General features: G+C 41.4%; 1 protein-coding gene across 5 annotated transcripts in view; it reads right to left on the bottom strand.

The window, feature by feature from the left end:
• Positions 1-21,710, bottom strand: part of card14 (caspase recruitment domain family, member 14) — a 100,573-nt gene that overhangs the window by 29,425 nt on the left and 49,438 nt on the right. For all 5 annotated transcript variants that reach the window (XM_041216898.1, XM_041216896.1, XM_041216897.1 and 2 more), the window contains 6 exons: positions 16,567-16,892; positions 7,985-8,155; positions 6,004-6,123; positions 4,547-4,672; positions 2,764-2,916; positions 886-1,005 (listed from right to left, as the gene is read on the bottom strand). In XM_041216898.1, coding sequence (XP_041072832.1) covers positions 886-1,005; positions 2,764-2,916; positions 4,547-4,672; positions 6,004-6,123; positions 7,985-8,155; positions 16,567-16,892 — 1,016 coding nt within the window. The remainder of the gene's footprint in view (positions 1-885; positions 1,006-2,763; positions 2,917-4,546; positions 4,673-6,003; positions 6,124-7,984; positions 8,156-16,566; positions 16,893-21,710) is intronic.

The following is a 21,710-nucleotide window of genomic DNA, read 5'->3' as shown; positions in this document are numbered from 1 at the left end:
TATAATAATGGGGTAATTTCTGTACATGACCCCTTTCTGATGCTCACAGATGCACACTTTTTGACTATAAGACACCTGATAGCAAATAGAGCAGAACCCAAGCTGTTTTTTCCGCTCCCTTACTCAAGAATATTGAAGCTAGTTGCAGTTCTCCACGACTGACCTGGCTGAGTCAACTAAGTCATCACAGGGAAAGAGTTGAATCTTCACCCTTCATTATCTATATGACTCAATTACACATCATAATGTATGCAAATATGGGTATATATTTATACATATATTCACATATTTGTAGCTGTATTGCTCTCTCTCTCTCTATATATATATAAATACACATATATGCCTGCTTATATTTATAATTGAATCAACATTTTGTGCAAGAATCAAACATAATGAAACTGACCTGTTACATACAATAACATTTTGAAAAGCTTCAAGAAGAAAAACAGAAAAAAATCTTTTTATGTAATAAATGACTCACCAACAAAATAGCAATCTGACAATTCCCAAAATTTCATTAGTGACTTGTTCATTGTGGGGTAAAGCCTGGGCACTCGATGAGTAAGAGGGAGAAAGGAATAGAAGGATAAATTGACATAATTAGATGAAGTAGGTGGGAGGAGACTCATGTGGCACACGAACGTCAGCATAGACCAGTTCGGCCAATTGGCCTGTTTCTGTGCTATGATGAATTCTGTGCATTTATCCCATTTTTTTTTGTTAAAGGGAAGTTTGGATCCAAATACTTTTAAAAATTGGACTTCAGTCTGACTTGTCACCGTAGATGTGAACACTTTCCAGGATAGTCAACAGCATTTCTTGGAGTGGCAGACAACACTGTTTCTCTCTTTGAACATATTCTATGTGAAAAGTTTGCTCCCATACATCACTCTGGCTGCTGCAGCTGCTGTCATCACTGTTGCAGCTGATGGTCCTGGGGTTCACTGCTTGTAGACGCTTCAGTTTGGGTTTTTCACGTGGCTGGGTTTTATTATTTGTTACTTTCTGTCAAGGAATAAAGGAAGGAAAATTGAAGCAAATTTTACCCGTGTGTTCATCCTTTCCATTATATTATTATCTGGATTTTTCAAGCCTATAATAAAGCAAACAGCAAACTTGTCTAAAACCATTAGTTTTGTCATGAGTGTCCTTTGTTTCTAATGAGGTTTATTCAACCATCACAATGATAATTGAGTACATCATTGGAATGTTAAAGGTATGCTTCAGGTACCTGCTTTGGACTAGGTACACCTCGCAATGTTGCCCTGCTAGATCTCAAGGATCATTGTTGTTTGCTGCAAGCTATCCAACTCTGATTTACAAGATGACCTAATTTTCAAGGCCTCAGAGAAGGATTGTCTACATGGCTAACAAAAGTCATCATCAGCAGCATGAAAACAGTGTGGAGGACATTTGTGCATGTTCATATGGGAGACCTATCTCAGGTTTCAACCTTGGCTCAGTGGTAGCACTCTAACTTGTGTCAGGAGATTACAGATTTAAGCTGCACTCCAGAGACTTAAGCACATCATCTAGGCTTGCAATGTAGCACAGTACTGAGGGAGTGCTGCTGAAGGCACCATCAAGAAGAGCAGGAGGAACTTATCCCTCAACCAATATCTAAAAATAACCGATCTTGAAACTTACTTCATGGCTGATTGGTTGCTGCTTTTCCTACATCACAACAGTGGCTACACACCGACTGTAAAGCACTTGGGGGCTTTCTGAGCTTGTGGAATGTACCATATTAATACAAGTTCGTGTTTATTTCACATCTGACAACAGGACAGACTAATACCCATGTGGAAAATGGACACCAACAATATTTGGTTTTGCCAAATAGCCTGTTTCTGTGCTGTAACTTCTATGTAATTCTATGTAACATCTGGCTTTTCCTTGACTGTCCACTCTATGATTTTCCTCTTCGCTCCATAAATATTAAATCAGCTACACCTCTTTTGCTGTGTGCAATAGCTCACATAGCTCCTGTTCATGTCACATGATGAAGCAAAATGCTGGGAAAACTCAGTATGTTAGTCAGCATCAATAGAGAAAACAGACATGTTAATGTTTCGTGGGTAGAGCTTCCATAAACCTAGTATTAATGAAGAGTCCACATTTGAAACTATTCTGTCCACAGAAACTGATGACTCGCTGAGTGTTTGTGCAGCACTTTTTGTTTTTGGTCTATGAGATTTTGATCTCCAGACTCTTCAGCCATGGAGCAATGCAACCGGACCCTCTGGCCAGCAATGTCTTCAGTTTAATATACTGCCAGCAGTCAGCAAAATGGATAGGAAAGTGTGGCACAGACAGGACCTTAAGCCTTGAAAACCAAAGAAAAGGCCCACATTCAAGCTGCTAGCCTGCTCTGGGTCTCTGTGGTGCTAATGGTTTGTATACCACAACACCACTATGTTGAAGTGCTAAACCAGCAATCGCAACACAAGTTGTAACCTCACTTAAAGGGCTCCAAAGAACCTACACCTACTGGAGCTCCAGGCCAGGCTCTTAAAACCCTGGAATTCCAGGGAATTCGAGGGCAACATGAAAAGGGACATTACCCAGCTCTCCATCCCTTTTCCCTGACATTTGTGCCCGAGAAATTTCATAACACCTGAGAACACAAGACAGGAAATTTACACAATATTTTTAGATGGTCATGTTATTTTAGAGATCAGGCATTGTTACTTGAAGGGAGGTATATAGAGACAATAAAATTCCAGCCTGTGCTTCTGAATGATAACTGAAAAATAGCCCCACCTCCTGTCTGTCCCTGTTTGACCTTAACTGCAGCATTTCCTTATTCAGCTCACGATACGTATCCTGTAGTTCAATTACTTGTCGACGACATAAATCCTTGTCCATGATCATTTTGCTAATTTGCAATTGAGCCTCATCCCTGGCTCCATAAGCCTGTGGAAAAATAAGGAAAAATCTTTACTGCACATTGCTCTCATGATTAGCCTAACGCTATAAGACGTGTTTATGGTCGTTCTAAAAAAATGGTGCTATCCAAGGAGCTATATTGGTACATCATCTTTTTCACTAAACTGTGAAATTACCATTGTGACGATGCTCATATATATTCTGTCTTGTTCCAATAATGAACCTTCTTGGTGTCCAAGGGCCTGAGATTTCAATAATAAAAGACCAAATGATACTTCTAGTAATGGACTAAACATATAACAATAAGGACATTATTTCATACCAACGATCTGAAATGAAATGTAGGATGGAAAGATATCCTCAAGATATCCCCTTTGTTTTGGCAAAGCAGCTTTGGTTGAAGGGGAAGAAGATAAAATGATTTGGAACCAGGTGCATAAATGTGATTTGGACTATGTGCTTGTGTACAGGGCAGATGCTGACAAAGATCGCTTGGGCTGAATAGTCCATTCCCACAGTGTAACTTCTGTGCATTTCTATTTTTAATACCATGTCGCATTTAAGTAATTTTAGTAACATCAGTTGGAAATCCTGAACTTCCAGCTGTTCCATACTATCACAAGAAACAGATTACTTGATATTTATGTGAGCAAGTTAATAAAGGGGAATGGAAATGAATTACTGAAATAAAATATATTGTTTTGCAAGTGCTTTCCATTGGAAATGTTTGATTGACCTGGGTTCCCAGTTTCTGGATTCTTCTCAGGTAGAGAATTGATATGTCTTTGGCAAAACTGACTTCATAAATGTTACTCCCAGCAGTACAAACAGTGCTACTGCAACAATAGCAACATTAATAATGTTCTACAGCAGTAACTTTCTGAATATATAGGCTAACTACATCATCTGTGACAGCCCTTTGTGCTACCTGCCCTTGCAATGGCTGTCAAACATGTATATTATCTACATTCACCCACATTTGCTGATGTTGCCTGCTATCATCTAAATATATAAATGTCCATACCATCTCAATCTTTCAGTTAATTGTTCCAGTAGTGAATATCTAAATATACAATAATGCCACTTTGCCTAATTAATCAAATGGTTCCTTCTTTAAACAAGACTGTTAGTGGTAGGTACTCAAGAAGGTTGAAGCGTATTAAAAAATAATGCTGTACATAATTTTACTATATATGAACAGCCCAGTACAATGAAACAAAGATGCCCTTAAATCTCATTAATTCAGCCATCTTTATAGTGCATTGTGTAAGTGCATCACACGATGTGACACTGAGTCATTCTAAGCAGGAAGGTCCCATAATTATCTCTGGTCAATGCTGAAAGGAGGCTGACTCTACCAGGGCAGCAGTAGGAATGTTAAACATAGTTTCAATGTCTCAGATAATGGGGGAATAAAAGAAATAGATGACAGAACTCTTGCTTCCAAGCACTTTCCGCTGATTCTTGCTGGAAGTGCATGAGTGAAGGCAGTGTTATGTTTAGCTCTGTTTACCCAAACTGTGAATAATTTGCTGATACTCCCTGGAATATATGAAGTACGGCTACTTGGCAGAGGGACTGAAGAGTTGTTGACACCAATACTCCTGCAGAAGTTACCACCTTCAGTAATGGGAAGATAAAGTTATAATTTATTTACCTCATCACGTTCCTTTTGTAGTTCTAAGACTTGTATCTGGAGGGAGCTAATTTTATCCTTGTACATATCACAGTCAATCTTCAGAGTAGCACATTCCATCAGCATATTCTCCTTTTCATCTAGATACTGGCAGGATAGAAGAAAGTAAAACAATTCGAAAGTTTTTGAACTCACAGCAACCTCAGTCCAGAGAGAAGGGAAAGACAAAGGCTGGGATACGACGGGATCAAGATCAGATGAAATTTAAGAGTATCAGGTTGCTAAAATTTAAGTGGATTAGTTCTGTATTAAGGTCGACAGAAAATGATCATGCTGTAGGTAGCGATTAAATATGCACAGTGAAAGCCTCCATTTTTGTGCAGCAACTTGGGACATTTTTTAAATCTCTAATGGTATTGTATAAATGCAAGTTATTGTGGTAAATTTACTGTTTGTACAGACTAACCGGTTCCCCTAATGCATTTTAATTTTTGTCATTGTTCAGTATCTTTGCATCTGACCTGAAATGGGATTTCTAATCAGGTAATGATCCCGGTTCCTTTTGCTGATGCCAGGACTGGTGGGTAGGAGTAGAAATCGGGTTGGGAGCCTGAGGACATGGGGACTCAGGGGACTGGTCCTTGGCATAAAAGCATGGGATGGGAAAGGGCTTTGGCAGCACAGACAAAGCCTGGGCTAAGGACTCCCTGCAGATCTATGGGAAGTGGTCCTTCTCCTACTGACCCCCATGGATTGTATAGAAAAGTAACTTTTATAGACAAATTACCATGGACACTTCTGACCAGTTGATCATGGTTCAGCAGTAGGGCTGATTTTTGTGTGGGTTCCTGAATCCAGCAGGTAAAATTAAGGTGTTCTCATTGTGCCACGACCTTTGAGTTTAAAGCTTGCCTGCAATGGGAGCCTTGGCAACTTGAAAGTCGGTGAGGCTGCATGCCAGGATCTGGACGCAGCCTGATCTTAAACCCTTGCGCACAGGATATTCATTGGGGGAAGGTGGGTTAAAATCAAGGTCCTTGTCTTTCATTTCTGATTTCAAAATGTCAAGAAGTGGTGGCATAGTGATATTGTCACTGGATTGGTGTCTCAGACACCCAGGGTAATCCATAGGTTCAAATCCCACCACAGAAGCTGGTGAATTTGAATCCAATAAAAATCTGGAATTAATGACCACAAAACCATTGCTGATTGTCATAAAAACTAATGCCCCTTAGGGAAGGAAATCTACCATCATTACCTGGTCTACTTGGGATTCCAGACCCACAGCAATGTGGTTGACTCTTAAATGCCCTCTGGGCAATAAATGTTGGCCTAGCCAATCACATAAACAAAAAAAAATAGATTTGTGCCCAATGGGAAGGAATTAATTAGATTGAATATCAGAAGTGCTTGTGATTCTCTATGTTATTTTCCAGTTCCGCAATGTCTCTTTCAAAGCCTAATGTTAGGTTGCTCACCTCATTCCTCAGACTTGCAGCTTGATCTAGCTCCAACCGCAGTGAATTAATTTGTTTCATCAGATCCTGCCTGTGTTCCAGAGCTTCTACACGATCCTGTTCCAAGATATCCATTGTCACCTTTTTATAAAGAAAATTGAACATTTTCACAATTTTTATGTAAAATGCGTTCACTTCTTACATTATGATATTACTTCTGAATGACAAGCTTCTTTAGTAATAGCAAAGATGGCAGCGGATGCTGCAAAAAAAAACTAAAGTCTAAATTTTTGTTAAGATGGAGAGGTTCTCCAGCTTAGCCAAAATGGCACCAGTTGCCTGATTCCCAAAGTCCCACCCCGAACCTGGCACCTACCATTTTCATCCAAGGTGGGGTGGGGGTGGGGGAGGGGGGGGGGGTGCAGGTGTTTGCTCATCTGTGGCTCATTGATGCAGCTGCATATGAATGTGCAGCTGCATTCAAACAAATCCCAATTTCATAACTGGGATTTCCAAAACATGACTTATGGGCTTTAGACCTTTCAGGAGAATGTCTAAAGCTGCCAGAGTTCTGTGGAGAGGTAGGGCACACTTTTGGATAGGTCCAGGGACACCTTTGGGAGAAATAAGCTACCCTTTGGGGAGGCAACGTGCCATTTTGGAGAGATTGTGCCTTTTGGGAGAGTTAAAAGTAGAAATGAATGTGAGTAGAAATTGGATAAACTCATTGGAACTGTCATGCTATCAAAGGAGTTGCCAAGCTGTCAAGGCATTTAAATCTCCTGGCCTTTAAATAAAAAAAACATGCTGCAGTTTGAAAAAAAACTGCATGCTATTTCACTCTCTGTTGACATAAGCCTGAGGGCGTTCATTATAGGATTTGTGCTGCATGACTGATTTCACAACATATAACCACAGTGGGGTGCCTGACAGTTCACAGTTTGATTGACAGCTCCAAGTGGTTATTAAGTCTTTGATATGGGGTTATGAATACGAGTGCTTGTTTTTCTAAAGGAGTAAGCACTGGAATGAAATGTTTGTTTTTATAGACGATCATGTAGTTGAAGAAATGTAAATATAGTGAATGGGGTTTTATGAATAAAACTTTTTTCATATAAAAATAAAGTTTGCAATAGACACTTAGAACTTAATTTCATTTTATCTCAGCATGGGTCCTGAGGTCTACTCTTGGTGGATACTGGGTCAACTGGCATGGAGGGTGTAAGAACAAAGGATGGTGGGTGTGGTCATGGGTTGGCATGAGTTGGCACTAAGTTGGCATAGGGGTTATAAGGGGCCAACTGGGGTGGATAGAGGAAATAGGTTGGCATGGTGGGTATGAAGAGCCATGGGGGTAGCCATGAGGTGACATGAGTTGGCATGGATGAGGCATGTGTGGCTGGGTGAGGGGGTGTGAGGGGTGAGGTCTGGAGAACTGATTTTTTGGGGTTTTTTTGCAGCTGGGACGAAGCCCTGGATAACTGAGGCTGAATTTTGCACAGCCATCCTCCACATCCAGTAACCTGTGGGGGGCCAGGCCGGAATCACATCAACACCTGCTCCCCCACAGAATGAAAATTAGACCATCTGGGGGCACTTTCCCTTGAGTTAAATTCGTAGGATCGGAAATTTTCCTGACTCTATGCTCCTGACTTGGGAATGAAAATTCAGGCACATGTTACAACTACACCTCAAAAGTACCTCAATAGCTGTGTAGTATATTGGGACATTCTGAAGTCGTATAAGGTGCTATATAAATGCAAATTTGTTCTTTCTTCTTTCATAAATGCTTTCCTGTCCCCCGTGTGATCTAATTACTGGTTATCCAAGTTTTCAGGTATCAAAAATCAATCCTTACATTCTGATCAGCAGGAAAATCAGAAAATAACTGAATTCTGTAGAAGGTGATTACAGCAATGAGGTAATCTGAAAGTTAGAAATTGTAAGGGCGAGCTTGAGAGAAGGATAATGATAAATAGCTACATATACACAGCATACTTACTGGTTTCATTTGCAATTCTTGGATCCTTAATCTTAGTTTATCAATTTCTTCTTTCAAATATAAAAGTTCTTCTTGTTTCGGCTTGATTGCTTCACGCAGCTTGGAGGACATTCTCCGCTCAACATCAAATTCCATTTTTAATTTCTTATTCTCCATTGTAAGGTCACCCACCTTTAAATTAAGTCAAATGGGTTCCCAATGAAATCACTTTTGGTCCATCAACAAGCTGTTTCTTTCCATCTGAATACTATATGAGAGATTTTTAATGATATGGCATGAACAATTAAACAGTTCCTTTAATTCAGTAAGTCTCAGTGCTTCTTACCAGTTTGACTATGGCCTGAATTTTTCAGGCGGCGGGTGGACTCAGCGGGAGCGGGTGGGGGTAGTCATGGAGCCGATCGCCATCCTCGATCGGCTCCGCGCCATCATTTTACACGAGCGGGTCAGTTAAGGCCCGCCCAGCGTAGTACGCGAGCCATGGCGCTCAGCGTTACCTGTGTGGGCGAGGGCATGGAGCTGCCTCACGGAGATTGAACCGATGTTGAAAGAGTTAAATAAATGGCTGAAAAATTTATTTAAACATGTCCCCTTATGTGACACGTTTTTATATTCGGGAATTTAAAAAATTTATTTAATAAAAGCTTTAGGAAACTTCATCCTGCTCGTGGATGAGGTTTCCTAAAAAACGCAAAGGCCAGTTGGCCTTTTCACCTGCCCGCCAACCTTAAGGTTGGATGGGCAGCGTTACCAATGACATCAATTACTTTCTTAATTGCCTTAAAAGGCCATTTACATGTCGGCGGGTGCACAGCTGACTCCGGTGTGCGCCCTCTGAACAAAATATCGCGGGACTGTGCGATTACGTTGGGACGCATGCCCAACGTCATCGGGTGTCATTTTATGCATCGGCTTGTTGGGCCCACCTCCAAACGCTGACTGAAAAATCCTGCCCTATGTCATTCAGACGCATTGCCTTAACAATGAAGAGATGGCAAGACTTCAATTAGGCAAGTGATTTGATGCAGACTATTTCAGCAGAGCACAAAAGATGGAGCTGTTAGTGGAGTCTGATCTATCAAATGCTTCTGTATATAATCTTAAAACTGAAATAAAATTATTATTTTTTCATTTATTTTTGAATTGTAGAGAACTTTACAATGAATTCTAAGGAACAACATGAATAGTTGTTTGGTAGTACAGAACTTGAGTATTGCTGAAAAAGAGGACACGTCCAAGCTTATCGTCTTGCTCTCATTAGGACATCCACAAGAATAACAATATAAAGGGGAAAAACAACAATTTATACTGTCGGGCAAGAGAGTGCTGAATTGTTGGCAAGTGGCATTGCCATGTAGAATGCGCCACTGATGGTGGCTGACAATTAACCGCCAAGCATTGTTTGAAATTTAAACCAGGCAGCTTGACCCTGATTGGTCAAGGTATTGCCCTGAGGGATGAGTCAGTGAATGGCTGCAATGTATGTACATGTTCGTTCTGTCTCCCCAGTCCACCTCAGATTACCTGGAAGGGCAAGGTATCTCAAAAATTTGAGAAACAGGTGAAGTTGCTGTTTCAATATGCAATAGCAACATGAGTGGTATTCACTACTAACAGGATGCTACCATGAAGCCTAAGAGACATTCTGCCTATCACACAATGAGTAATGTGGTTTATGAATTTCAGTGCCAGTGTGATGCTAGATATGTAGGCTGTATGTCCCAAAGGCTGGCAGATCGTAACAAGCAGCACATCCCAGCCGCTGTTCACAATGGACAGGATACAGACTGTATCCAAATAGACCGTGCTTGCAAATCTCGAAACACGGTGTCCAACATTAGATTTGATTCCGCAATTGGACAACATTTGCTAAATAATCTTTAATGTGGTAAGAATTATGCTGACAACCAATTTAAGGTCATCAGTTGGGCTTGTAGTGTGGCGTATTTGCATTTACTGGAACCTACATATATTAATACACAGGACCCTGTTCTTTGCAGACAGAAAGCGCATGTACACACATTGCATCTGTTTCGGCTAAACAAAATAAGCGACAGCCATTCGCTGACTCGTTCCTCAGGTCAATTCCTTGACAAATCAGGGTCATGCTGCCTGGTTTAAATTTCAGACAATGTTTGGCAGTTAACTGTCAGTCACCATCAGTGTGCATTCTCCATGGCAAAGCCACTTGCCAATAAGTCTGCACTCTCTTCACATACAGTATAAATTGTTGTTTTTCCTCCTTATATCGTTATTCTCGTGTGTCCTGATGAGTGCAAAATGAAAAGCTTAGACATGCCTATTTTTTCAGCAAGAACAATATAACAGAGATTGTATATATACAGGGGATTTTCATATCTAAGAATATCTTTCAAGCAGCATTTTTTTAAAGAAGTGCAAGAAAGAGGTGTGATAAAATAATCAATTTCTAAAACATGTACCTCCAATGTAGCTTTTGGCATCATTTGCCATTAACAGTGAATTGTTGTCAATTACAGGTGAAGTATGTGTTAAATCCTAGAAATAAAAGTAAGGTGGAACAGCTTTCTTAGTGCTAACTGTAGCATATTGTTGACTTTTTAAAAATTAACTACTACATGGTGATTAGACTCATAGACATCTGCAGCACAGAAAGAGGCCATATGGCCTATTTTGTCTGCACTGGTCAACAAAAATCTGAGTCCACTAATCCCATTTTCCAGCGCTTGGCCCAAAGCCCTGGAGGCTACGGCAATGCAAGTGAATATCGAAATACTTCTTAAATGTTATGAGAGTTTCTGACTTAACCACCTTTTCAGGCAGTAAGTCCCAGACCTCCAATACCCTCTGGGTGAAAAAATTTCTCCTCAACTCCTCTCTTAGCCTTCTACCTCTTACCTTAAATACATGCCCCCTGGTTATTGACCCCTTTACTAATGGAAAAAGTCCCTTCCTATCTGCCCTCTCTACGCCCCTCATAATCTTATACACCTCTATCAGGTCCCCTCTCAATCTTCGTTGCTCCAAGGAAAACAACCCAAGCTTATCCAATTTTTTCTCATAGCTCAGACCCTCCAGCCCAGGCAGCATCCTGGTAAATCTCCTCTGCACCCTCTCCTGTGCAATCACATCCTTCCTATAATGTGGTGGCCAGAGCTGCACACAGTACTCCAGTTGCAGCCTAACCAGCATTTTATACAGTTCCACCATAACCTCCCTGCTCTTATATTCAATGCCTCAGCTAATAAAGGCAAGTATCCCATATGCCTTCTTAACCACTTTATCTACCTGCCCTGCTACCTTCAGGGGTCTATGGTTTGCACACCAAGGTCCCTCTGATCTTCAGTATTTTCCAGGATCCTACAATTCAAAGTGTAATCCGTTGTTTTGTTAGCCCTCCCCAAATGCATTACCTCACACTTTTCCAGGTTGAATTCCATTTACCACTGCTCTGCCCAGCTGACCAGTCCATTGATATCTTCCTGCAGTTTACAGCTATCCTCCTCACTATTTACCATCCTACCAATTTTCGTGTTATCCACGGACTTCTTGATCAAAACCCCTACATTTAAGTCCAAACCATTTATGTACACCACAAACTGCAAGGGCCCTAACCGAGCCCTGCGGAACCCCACTGGAAACAGACTTCCAATACAGAAATATCCCTCTGCTATCACCCTCTGCTTCCTGCCTCTCAACCAATTTTGGATCCAAATGCCACTTTGCTTTGGAGATTCCATGGCCTTTTAATTTCTTGACCAGTCTGCCATGACGGACTTTATCAAAAGCCTTGCTAAAGTCCATGTAGACCACATTAAATGATCACTCCTGGTTACCTCTTCAAAAAATCCGATCAAATTTGTCAAACACGACCCTCTTTTAACAAATCCATGCTGACTATCCCTGATTAATCTGTGTCTCTCCAAGTGCAGATATATTCGGTCCCTCATAATTCTTTCTAGTAACTTCCCCACCACCAAGGTTGGGCTGAATGGCCTGCAATTTCCTGGTCTAACTCTTCCATCCTTTTTTAATAATGAGACAATGTTAGCAGTCCATCCAGTCATCTGGCACCTCACCTGTGGCCAGAGAGAATTTGAAAATTACTGCCAGGGCCCCTGATATCTCTTCCTTTGCCTCCCTCAAAAGCCTGGGATACATCTCACCTGGGCCTGCAGATTTATCTACTTTTAAGGCTGCTAAACCTGCAAGTACCTCCTCTCTCTCTATGTTAATTTCCTCTAATATTTCACAGTCCTCCACCCTGAAGTCTCTACCTGTGTCATCCTTTTCCACTGTAAAGACTGACACAAAGTATTCATTCAGGACTGCACCCACATCTTCCAGGTCCACACACACATTACCTCTATGGTTCCTAATTGGCCCTACTCTTTCCCTTGTTATTCTCTAGCTCTTTATATATTTTTAAAAACCCTTTGGGTTTTCCTTTAAGCTCTCCACCAATGCTTTCTCATGCGCTCTCTTAGCTTTCCTAATTTCCTTTTTAAGTCCTCCTCTGCACTTTTTATATTCCTCTAAGGACTCTGCTGTATTGAGCCCTCGCTATCTGCCATAAGCTTCTCTTTTCTCTTAAATCTAACATTAGTAAAGACTCTTTCAGTTTGCATTTAGGTTCTTGTTCAATGGTGACCCACAGTCTACTTTCCGATACTGTTTTAGGCCCAGATTAGGGCAGGCAGGACTTAAGTCTAAAACTCAATACATCAGTGGTTTAGAGATGCAGCTAGCCTGGCCAATGTAAACTCACTTAAATCATTTGTGTAGGTTGCAGAGATCAGTCGCCAAATGTAAATGTTAAAATTAAATCTTAATATTTCTTAGTTAAATATTAGAAAATAACAGTAAGGGCAGGCCACAAGGACAAAGCATTGACCATTTGTAATGACAGAATGTAGACAAATGCTGCTCATTTCTAAATTGCTTGAAGCAAAATATCAATACTACAAATTAACAAGAATGCTAACAAAGTCTACAAAATGCAACCTCTGCATTTACTGTTGCGGTAAGTAATATGAAAACAAAAGTTAAAGAGCTTTTACTGCCTATTTGTCCACAGTTGCAATATTTCACCTTACTTTAATCAATTGATTTTAGTGCCTTCGACTGATCATATGATAACAGAAATGTGACATTGAGGGATGAGGCTAATTCGTGATTTACAGGCTTTTGTAAAGTTTATTAAGTGTTGGGGGAGGGGAGGGCACCACATCCACAAAGCTTTTATGCTGCATGTCTCCTTGTTCATAACTAATTATTTCTATGATTGCACACAGCCTTTCAACATTGCACAAACAATCTGAACAGATAGCAGTTTTACGTAGTTTAATGACAGCTGCACAATTTTTCAGCTCACACAAAAGCAGTTGCTTCAACAATATCCTACAATAATATATTTCACCTAGAGGTTAGAAAGAAAAAAATGCTTTACTTATTCTAATATAGTCTTCAAGCCTCTATGTCACTGCCTTTGGCGGACTCTGCTTTTACTCATTTTAAATATTAGTGAAATATAATAGCTACTTATTTCTGATATGAAATGTGAAAAGACTAAACAACATTTTTCACATGACTTTCTGCAGTGGATTAGGATTGAACCAAGCTTCTATTGAACTTTAGTGCTATGCTACTATAATTGCTTGCAATGAATTGCATTGCCCAGATTTGTACTTTGTCTATTTATTTGTACTGGTCTATAATTATAAACGCTGCAAACTGCACTAACATACTCCAAATGATATTCAATGCTAGTAAGATAAAAACTGAGGTTAGATTATCTTTCGCTTGCACGTTGGCAGAAAGATTCCTACACCACTGATCCTTCCTGTTGCACATGTGATGATGGGAAATGGGATGATATCATCCTTTGATATCAGTAAATACCACAGATATGATTGCAAAAAATCAAAAGAGCAAAGAGCATGGCATTAATATCCCTCATTTCCTGCAGCAAGGCAGCAAGCATCTGATTGCCTGCGATGTACAACAAATACTGCAATCTTCCAACAAATTGCAACTCTTCCCTTCATTAAAATTGTTTCTCTTGCCTAGACTCTCTACCTCTCCTTTCTCTTCATTTTTTCTGCACTCACCTGCTGACTTGCAATTATTCATGTAATCATCTGCCTAATGTAATATTTTGTGCATACAGTTAGGTACTGAAACTGCTTTTTAGGTAAATCTGCGTCAGAGCAGTGGGACTCATTCAAGAAAGAAATAGCAAGAGTTACAGGGCCAACATATTCCAGTAAAGACAAAGGGTGGGACCAACAAATCCAGGGAACCCTGGATGTCGAGGGATATTCAGGTTTGGATAAAGAGAAAAAAGAGGGCTTATAGCAGATACCGAGGGCTCAAAACAGCGGAACCGCTAGAGGAGTGTAGAACGTGTAGGGGGGAGCTTAAAAAGGAAATTAGGAGAGCAAAAGGGGGGCATGAAAAAACATTGGCAGGTAAAATAAAGGAAAACACAAAGTTGTTTTACAAGTACATTGAGAGTAAGAGGATAACAATGGAAAGAGTAGGGCCCATTAAGGACCATGGTGGTAATTTGTGTGTGGAGCTGGAAGACGTAGGTAGGGTTCTAAATGAATACTTTGTGTCGGTGTTCACAAGTGAGAGGGACGAAGTGGGTATGGAAATCGGGCAGAAGGACTGTGATATAATTAAATAAACTAGCATAGAAAGGAAGGAGGTTCTAAGTGGTCTGGCAGGCTTAAAAGTAGATAAATCTCCAGGCCTGGATGAAATGTATCCCAGGCTGTTGAGTGAGGCAAGGGAGGAGATAGCAGGAGCACTGGCAATAATTTTCAATACCTCTCTGGCCACAGGAGAGGTGCCAAAAGGCTGGAGGATGGCCAATGTGGTACCGTTATTCAAGAAGGGAGGAAGGGATAAACCAGGGAACTACAGGCCAGTCAGTCTAACTTCAGTGGTAGGGAAACTATTGGAAGCAATTCTGAGGGACAGAATTAATCTACACTTGGAGAGGCAAGGATTAATCAAGTTCAGTCAACATGGTTTTGTTAAGGGGAGGTCATGTCTGACCAATTTGATTGAATTTTTCAAAGAGGTGACCAGGTGTGTAGATGAGGGCAATGCATTTGACACAGCCTACTTGGACTTCAGCAAGGCTTTTGATAAGGTCCCATATGGGAAACTGATAACAAAAGTAAGAGCCCATGAGATCCAAGGCAATTTGGCAAATCGGATGCAGAATTGGCTGAGTGGCAAGAAGCAGAGGACGATGGTCGAGGGGTGTTTTGTGACTGGATGCCTGTGCTCAGTGGGGTTCCACAGGGATTGGTGTTGGGTCCCTTGCTGTTTGTGGTTCATATAAATGATTTAGACTTGAATGTAGGAGGGTTGATCAGTAAGTTTGTGGATGACACGGAAATTGGTGGGGTGGTAAATAGTGAGGAGGATAGCCTTAGATTACAGGAGGGGCTGGTCAGATGGGCTGGTCAGATGGGCTGATCAGTGGCAAATGGAATTTAACCTGGATAAGTGTGATGTGATGCACTTGGGCAAGACAAACAAGGCACAGGAATACACGATGAATGGTAGGACCCTGGAAAGTACCAAGGATCAGAGGGACCTTGTGCATGTCCACTGGTCCCTTAAGGGAGCAGGACAGGTAGATAAGGTGGTTAAGAAGGCATATGGGATACTTGCCTTTATTAGCCGAGGCATAGAATATAAAAAGAGAGGTTTTGCTGGAACTGTATAAAACGCTGGTTAGGCCACAGCTAGAGTATTGCGTGCAGTTCTGGAATCCGCATTACAGGAACGATGTGATTGCACTAGAGAGAGTGCAGAGGAGGTTTACCAGGATGTTGCCTGGGCTGGAGAGTTTTAGTTATGAGGAGAAATTGGATAGACTGGGGTTATTTTCTCTGGAGCAGAGGAGATTAAGGGGAGACATGATTGAGGTGTATAAAATTATGAGGGGCATAGATAGTGTAGACAGGAATGAGCTTTTCCCCTTGGTGGAGGGATCAATAACCAGGGGGGCATAGATTTAAGTTAAGGGGCAGGAGGTTTAGAGGGGATGTGAGGAAGAAGTTTTTCACCCAGAGGGTGATGGGAATCTGGAACTCACTGCCTGAAAGGATGGTAGAGACAGATACCCTCATAACATGTAAAAAGTATTTGGGTGTGCACTTGCGATGCCATGGCATACAAGGTTATGGGCCTAGTGCTGGAAAATGGGATTATAATAGTTAGATACTTGTTTGACCAGCACAGACTTGATGGGCCAAAGGGCCTTTTTCTGTGCCGTAGTCTTCTATAACTCTATGCTCCGTCCAAGGCTGGTAATATGGTTTATTACTGAAATAAACAGGTTGGTTAGTGTTTCAAAGTGTTTGGCAGCCTAGATTTGATCTCTGGCTTCCAAAGTTATACATGACTGGCCCACAGTATCAAGAAAACAAACTGACAGCATCCCCATTGCCCCATTATTTCCACCCACCGTCAGAGGTCAAAGGTCTGGAATCACAGTTTGAACATTGCCTGTTAGAACTTTCAGAGCCAAAGATGGATTATATGTCTTAGAAACTGATGAGTGAACAATAAAGCAATACCTGTTGATGTAACTCTCTGCTCCGTGCCACAGACATTTCTTTCTCCTGCAGAGTGTTTGTGTACCGCATTAATATCTGATAGTTCTCCTCCTTCAGACGAATCATTTCATCATGGTGACGATTCCAATCCACCTTAATCCTGCTCAAATTGGCCTCAGTTGCCTTCAAATCCTTGAGCTCAGTCTTCAATTGCTGGTTTTGCTCTTCCAAGCTTTGAACTTTCTCATGCAGCCGATGTTTGTGGCCTTTCTCTTCACCTAGCCACTTCTGAACCTTCATCACTTCATTCATTAGAAACTGGATCAAACCCAAATTTCCTTTCTCAACTACAACAAAAGAATGTGAACGGAGTCAATTTTATTGTTCCTTCTTAAATGCTTACCATCCGAGCCCTTTACACCGGAGTATTCCTGTGAATCTCGCCATATACGGCAGCTCAATGACCAGAATGTCTATATGACCAATAGACGGCATGAGTGGGTTGACAGAACTGGCACCCAGGTACAACTGAAGCAAAGAAACAAGATCTTTGCAGACCTCAGATCAAATGGTGACAATACTTAGCTTTCAGAAATACGGCTGGAAATATGATTATCATCTAAGAATCAGGTTTTCTTAGTGAGCTTACATTTCATCATTACCCTTCACTATGGTGTTTATAACTTGCCACAGCAGCTGCAGTTTTGCCTCAGTTTGTGTTGCTTACAACACTTGTTAATGTAGTTCTTATAAATATGTAGACATGTTTGCTAAGGACTAATTTTAAAAATAAAAGCTAACTTGTACTATCTACAAGACTGCATTTAACGGCTAGCCAATATGTAGCCTGGGAAAACAGCTGTAATAATAGATGTATGGAGTATTATCATGATTATGCAGTGACTCTACATAATATTATGTTACTGAACATATCTTTCCATCCCATTCTCTTCAAGCTTTACAAGGGACAGTTCCCCCTAGGATGCCCTGATCTGCTCCTCGGAAATCCTGTTGGGAAACCATGCTTTATATCAAAACATGATTTTTGAATTTACTGTCTGGAAACCCCTAATTTCATTTTTTATTCATTCATGGGATGTGGACATTGCTAGCCGGCCAGCATTTGTTAGCCATTCCTAATTGCCCTTGTTCAGAGGGCAGTTAAGAGTCAACCAAATTGCTGTGGGTCTGGAGTCACATGTAGGCCAGACCAGAAAAGGATGGCAGCTTTCCTTCCCTAAAGGACATTAGTGAACCAGATGGGTTTTTACAACAATCGACAATGGTTTCATGATCATCATCAGACTTTTAATTTCAGATTTTTTTATTGAATTCAAATTTCACCATCTGCTGTGGTGAGATTTGAACCCAGGTCCCAAGAGCATTACCCTGAGTCTCTGGATTACCAGTCCAGTGACTAGCCGCCACCTCCCCCAATTTTTGATTTTTATAAAAAGAATAAAGTCACATTCCAGTGACTTGGGACCATAGTCAAAGATGGCTACACATTTGCATCATTTTACCTTCTAAATTCCAAAACTATTGAAATGGAGACAAGCTGTCTGCAAAGCTGCACCAGGAAGAATGGTCTTGAAAGAGATGAATTGGGGTCATCTCCTATCCCATTAGCAAAGCATCCAGACAATCACCTGGGTACTCAACTGGGTGGAGACAAAACATTAGACATAATCATTGGACAATGGGACCCTGGCAACGAGAGGAATTCCCAGCCACGACCTAATCAAGGCTTGTTCTATTCTTTCACGGGATGTGGACTTCACTGGCTAGGCCAACATTTATTGCCAATCCCTAAATTCTCTTCAGAAGGTGGAGGTGAGCCGCCTTCTTGAACTGCTGCAGTCCATGTGATGTAAGTACACCCACAGTTCTACTAAGAAAAGAGTTCCAAGATTTTGACCCGGTGGTAATGAAGAAACGGTGATATAGTTCCAAGTCAGGGTGGTCTGTGGCTTGGAGGGGAACTTGAAGGTGGTGGGTGTTCCCATGTGTCTGCCCTTGTCCTTTTAGGTGGTAGAGGTCGTGGTTTGGAGGGTGCTGTTGAAGGAGCCTCGGTGAGTTGCTGCACTGCATCTTGTAGATGAAGCACACTGCTGCCCCTGGGCATCAGTGGTGGAGGGAATGAATGTTGAAGGTTGCAGCCACTCAAGTGGGCTTCTTTGTCCTGGATGGTGTCAAGCTTCTTGAGTGCTGTTGGAGCTGCACTCATTCAGGTAAGTAGAGAGTATACTATCACACTCCTGACCTGTGCCTTATAGATAGTGGACAGGCTTGGGGGAATCAGGAGGTGAGTTATTTGCTGCTGAATTCACTGCTTCTGACCTTCTCTTGTAGCTGCTGTATTTATATGGCTGGTCCAGTTCAGTTTCCAGTTAATGGTAATGCTCAAGATGTTGGCAATGCCATTGAGTGTCAAGGGGAGATGTTTGGATTTTCTCTTGTTGGAAATGGTCATTGCCTGGCATTTATGTGGTATGAATGTTGCTTACCACTTATCAGCCCACGCCTAGAAGTTGTGCAGGTCTTGCTGCGTATGGGCATCAACTGCTTCAGTATCTGAGGAAGAGTCACAAATGGTGCTGAACATTATGCAATCATCAGCGAACATCCCCACTTCTGACCTTATGATGGATGAAGCAGCTGAAGATGGTTGGGCCTAGGACACTACCCTGAGGAACTCCTGCAGTGATGTGATAATTGACCTCCAACATTCACAACCATCTTCCTTTGTGTTAGGTGTGACTCCAATTAGTGAAAATTTTTCCCCTTATCCCCATTGACTCCACTTTTTGCTAGGACTCCTTGATGCCATATTCAGTCAAATGCAGCCTTGATGCCAATGGCAGTCACTCTCACCTTACCTCTTATGTGCAGCTCTGTAGTCAAACTTGGACCAAGTTGCAATGAGGCCAGGAGCTGAGTGGCTCTGAGAGAACCCAAACTGAGTGTCAGTGAGCAGGTTATTGCAGAGTAAGTGCCACTTGATAGCACTGGCAACAGTTCCTTCCATCACTTTGCTGATGATTGAGAGTAGACTGATGGGTGGTAATTGGCCAGGTTGAATTTGTTCTGGTAACTGGAATACACTAGCACAACCAAATTCGGGTCATCGGCAGTTGGAAAGGGAAGGTCATGTGACAAGCCAACAATTTGTGTATCCAAGTGCCTGCTTTCTCTGCATAATAGGACTAGCATCTGAGAAGCTAAAGGAACAAACCCCTGAGAGAGTTCCTTGCCCACCCCCTCTCTCGCCATCCAACTAGCAAGTTGAACCTTGTCTGCTGATTTTGACTATCCAGGTGCCACATGTAGAGATTTTAAAATAATTCAACCCAGCACTGTTATCTCCTGAGGAACAGATAAATAGCTTGTCTACTATTTTAAATTGCCTCAGCACCAAAAGCAGCAGGACTACCAAGTGAAAGCAGTAGGGCAACCGAGTTCAACCTGAAACCAGCTGAGTCACCTAACTTCAAACTCTGTATGCCCCTTTAATTTTACTGGACTCTAAATTACTTAAGCCCACTTGAATCTAGTTGTGTGTGTATGAACTTCAAGTGTGTGGCATGTGTGCATGTCTGCGTGTGACATGCATGCATGTGACGTGCATGTGGCATATGACCTGTGCGTGTGAGAAAGTCATTTGAATGCATGGGCTGACAGAACTGCCTCTCAGGTACAACAAAGGCAAAGAAATAAAATCTTTGCAGGCCTCAAATCAAATTATGACAATACTTAGTTTTCAGAAACACAATTTTCTTTTATTCATTCACGGGATGTGGGCTTCGCTGGCTGGGCCAGCATTTATTACCCATCCCTAGCTGCCTTTGAGAAGGTGGTGGTGAGCTTCCTTCTTGAACCGCTGCATGGGAAATAATGATTATCATGTAAGAATCAGGTTTGCTTAATGAGCTTACGTCTCATTGTTATCCTTCGCGATGGTGTCCACAACTTGCTATGTCAGCTGCTGTTTTGCCTCATTTTCTGTTGCTTATAATACTTGTTAATGTAGTTTTCATAAGTATGTAGACATGATGACAAACAGCTAATTTTAAAAATGAAAGTCAATTTGCTCTTTCTATTAGACTGCATTTAATGCCTAGCCTATATGTCGCCTAGGAAAACAGCTGTATTGACAGATGTATAGAATATTATCACTAATAATGTGATACCATTTGCATTATTCAAATAGTTTTATTAACCTAACTTAGACTGGGTTAAGTACAATAAAATGAGTTCTTAAAAAAACTCAATAAAACCTGTCTGATCGTGTCTTTTATGGTCACGTCATGAAAACAGAAACATTCCTGGAAGTATATCCATTTTAAAACAATACCTGCTGCAGTCAAACGAGGAGAAGGAAAAGAGGGAAACCATTCAACATCTCATCACCTGTTCGTAACAACCCCAAAACCCCCCTTGGATAGAATAACAGGAGGTTCACCAGTTGCCCTTTAACCCCCTCCCTTCCAGGGCCCGAAACACTCTATCCAGGTGAAATGGCGATTCACCTGTGCTCCTTTCAGTTTGGTATATGGTATTCGCTACTTACAAATTGTCTTCTCTACGTTAGGGAGACCCAACACAGGTTGGGTGGCCGCTTTGTGGAACACCTCCGTTCAATCTACCAGCAGACTCTAAGCTTCGGGTTGCCTTCCATTTTAATTCTCTGCTCCATTCCCACTCTGACGCTCTGTTCTCAGCCTCTTACGCTGCTCCAATTAAGCTCAACGTGAGGTTGAGGGATCGCACCTCATCTTTTGATTAGGTACTTTGCAGCGAGTTTAAAAGCTTCAAATCATAACCGCTGCCCCCATTTTTTCAGGCAGCAGTGGTTGGTAATGATTCTGCTATTGCCATTCATGCCCTCTTTAGACCCATCTTTTGTTTCTTTACTTTTCCCATCACCATCTCCTTTTGCCTTGCACCACTTAATCATCTCCTTTCCACCCTATCACAGACCTTTCCTTTTGTTCATCCCTCACCTTTCCTTTACCAAGCCTCGGTACTTCTTTAAAACCTGTTACATTTCTAACTCTTCCCAGTTCAGATTAAAGGTCTTTGACCTCAAATTTTATTTCTGTTTCTCTCTCTACTCTTGTTGCCCAACCTGCTGAGTATTTCCAGCATCTTCTGTTTTTAATATA

Source organism: Carcharodon carcharias, chromosome 22 (assembly GCF_017639515.1).
Source record: "Carcharodon carcharias isolate sCarCar2 chromosome 22, sCarCar2.pri, whole genome shotgun sequence".
Taxonomy (NCBI): Eukaryota; Metazoa; Chordata; class Chondrichthyes; order Lamniformes; family Lamnidae; genus Carcharodon; species Carcharodon carcharias.
Note: the sequence above shows the minus strand (reverse complement) of the source record. Positions and strands in the feature narration are given on the sequence as shown.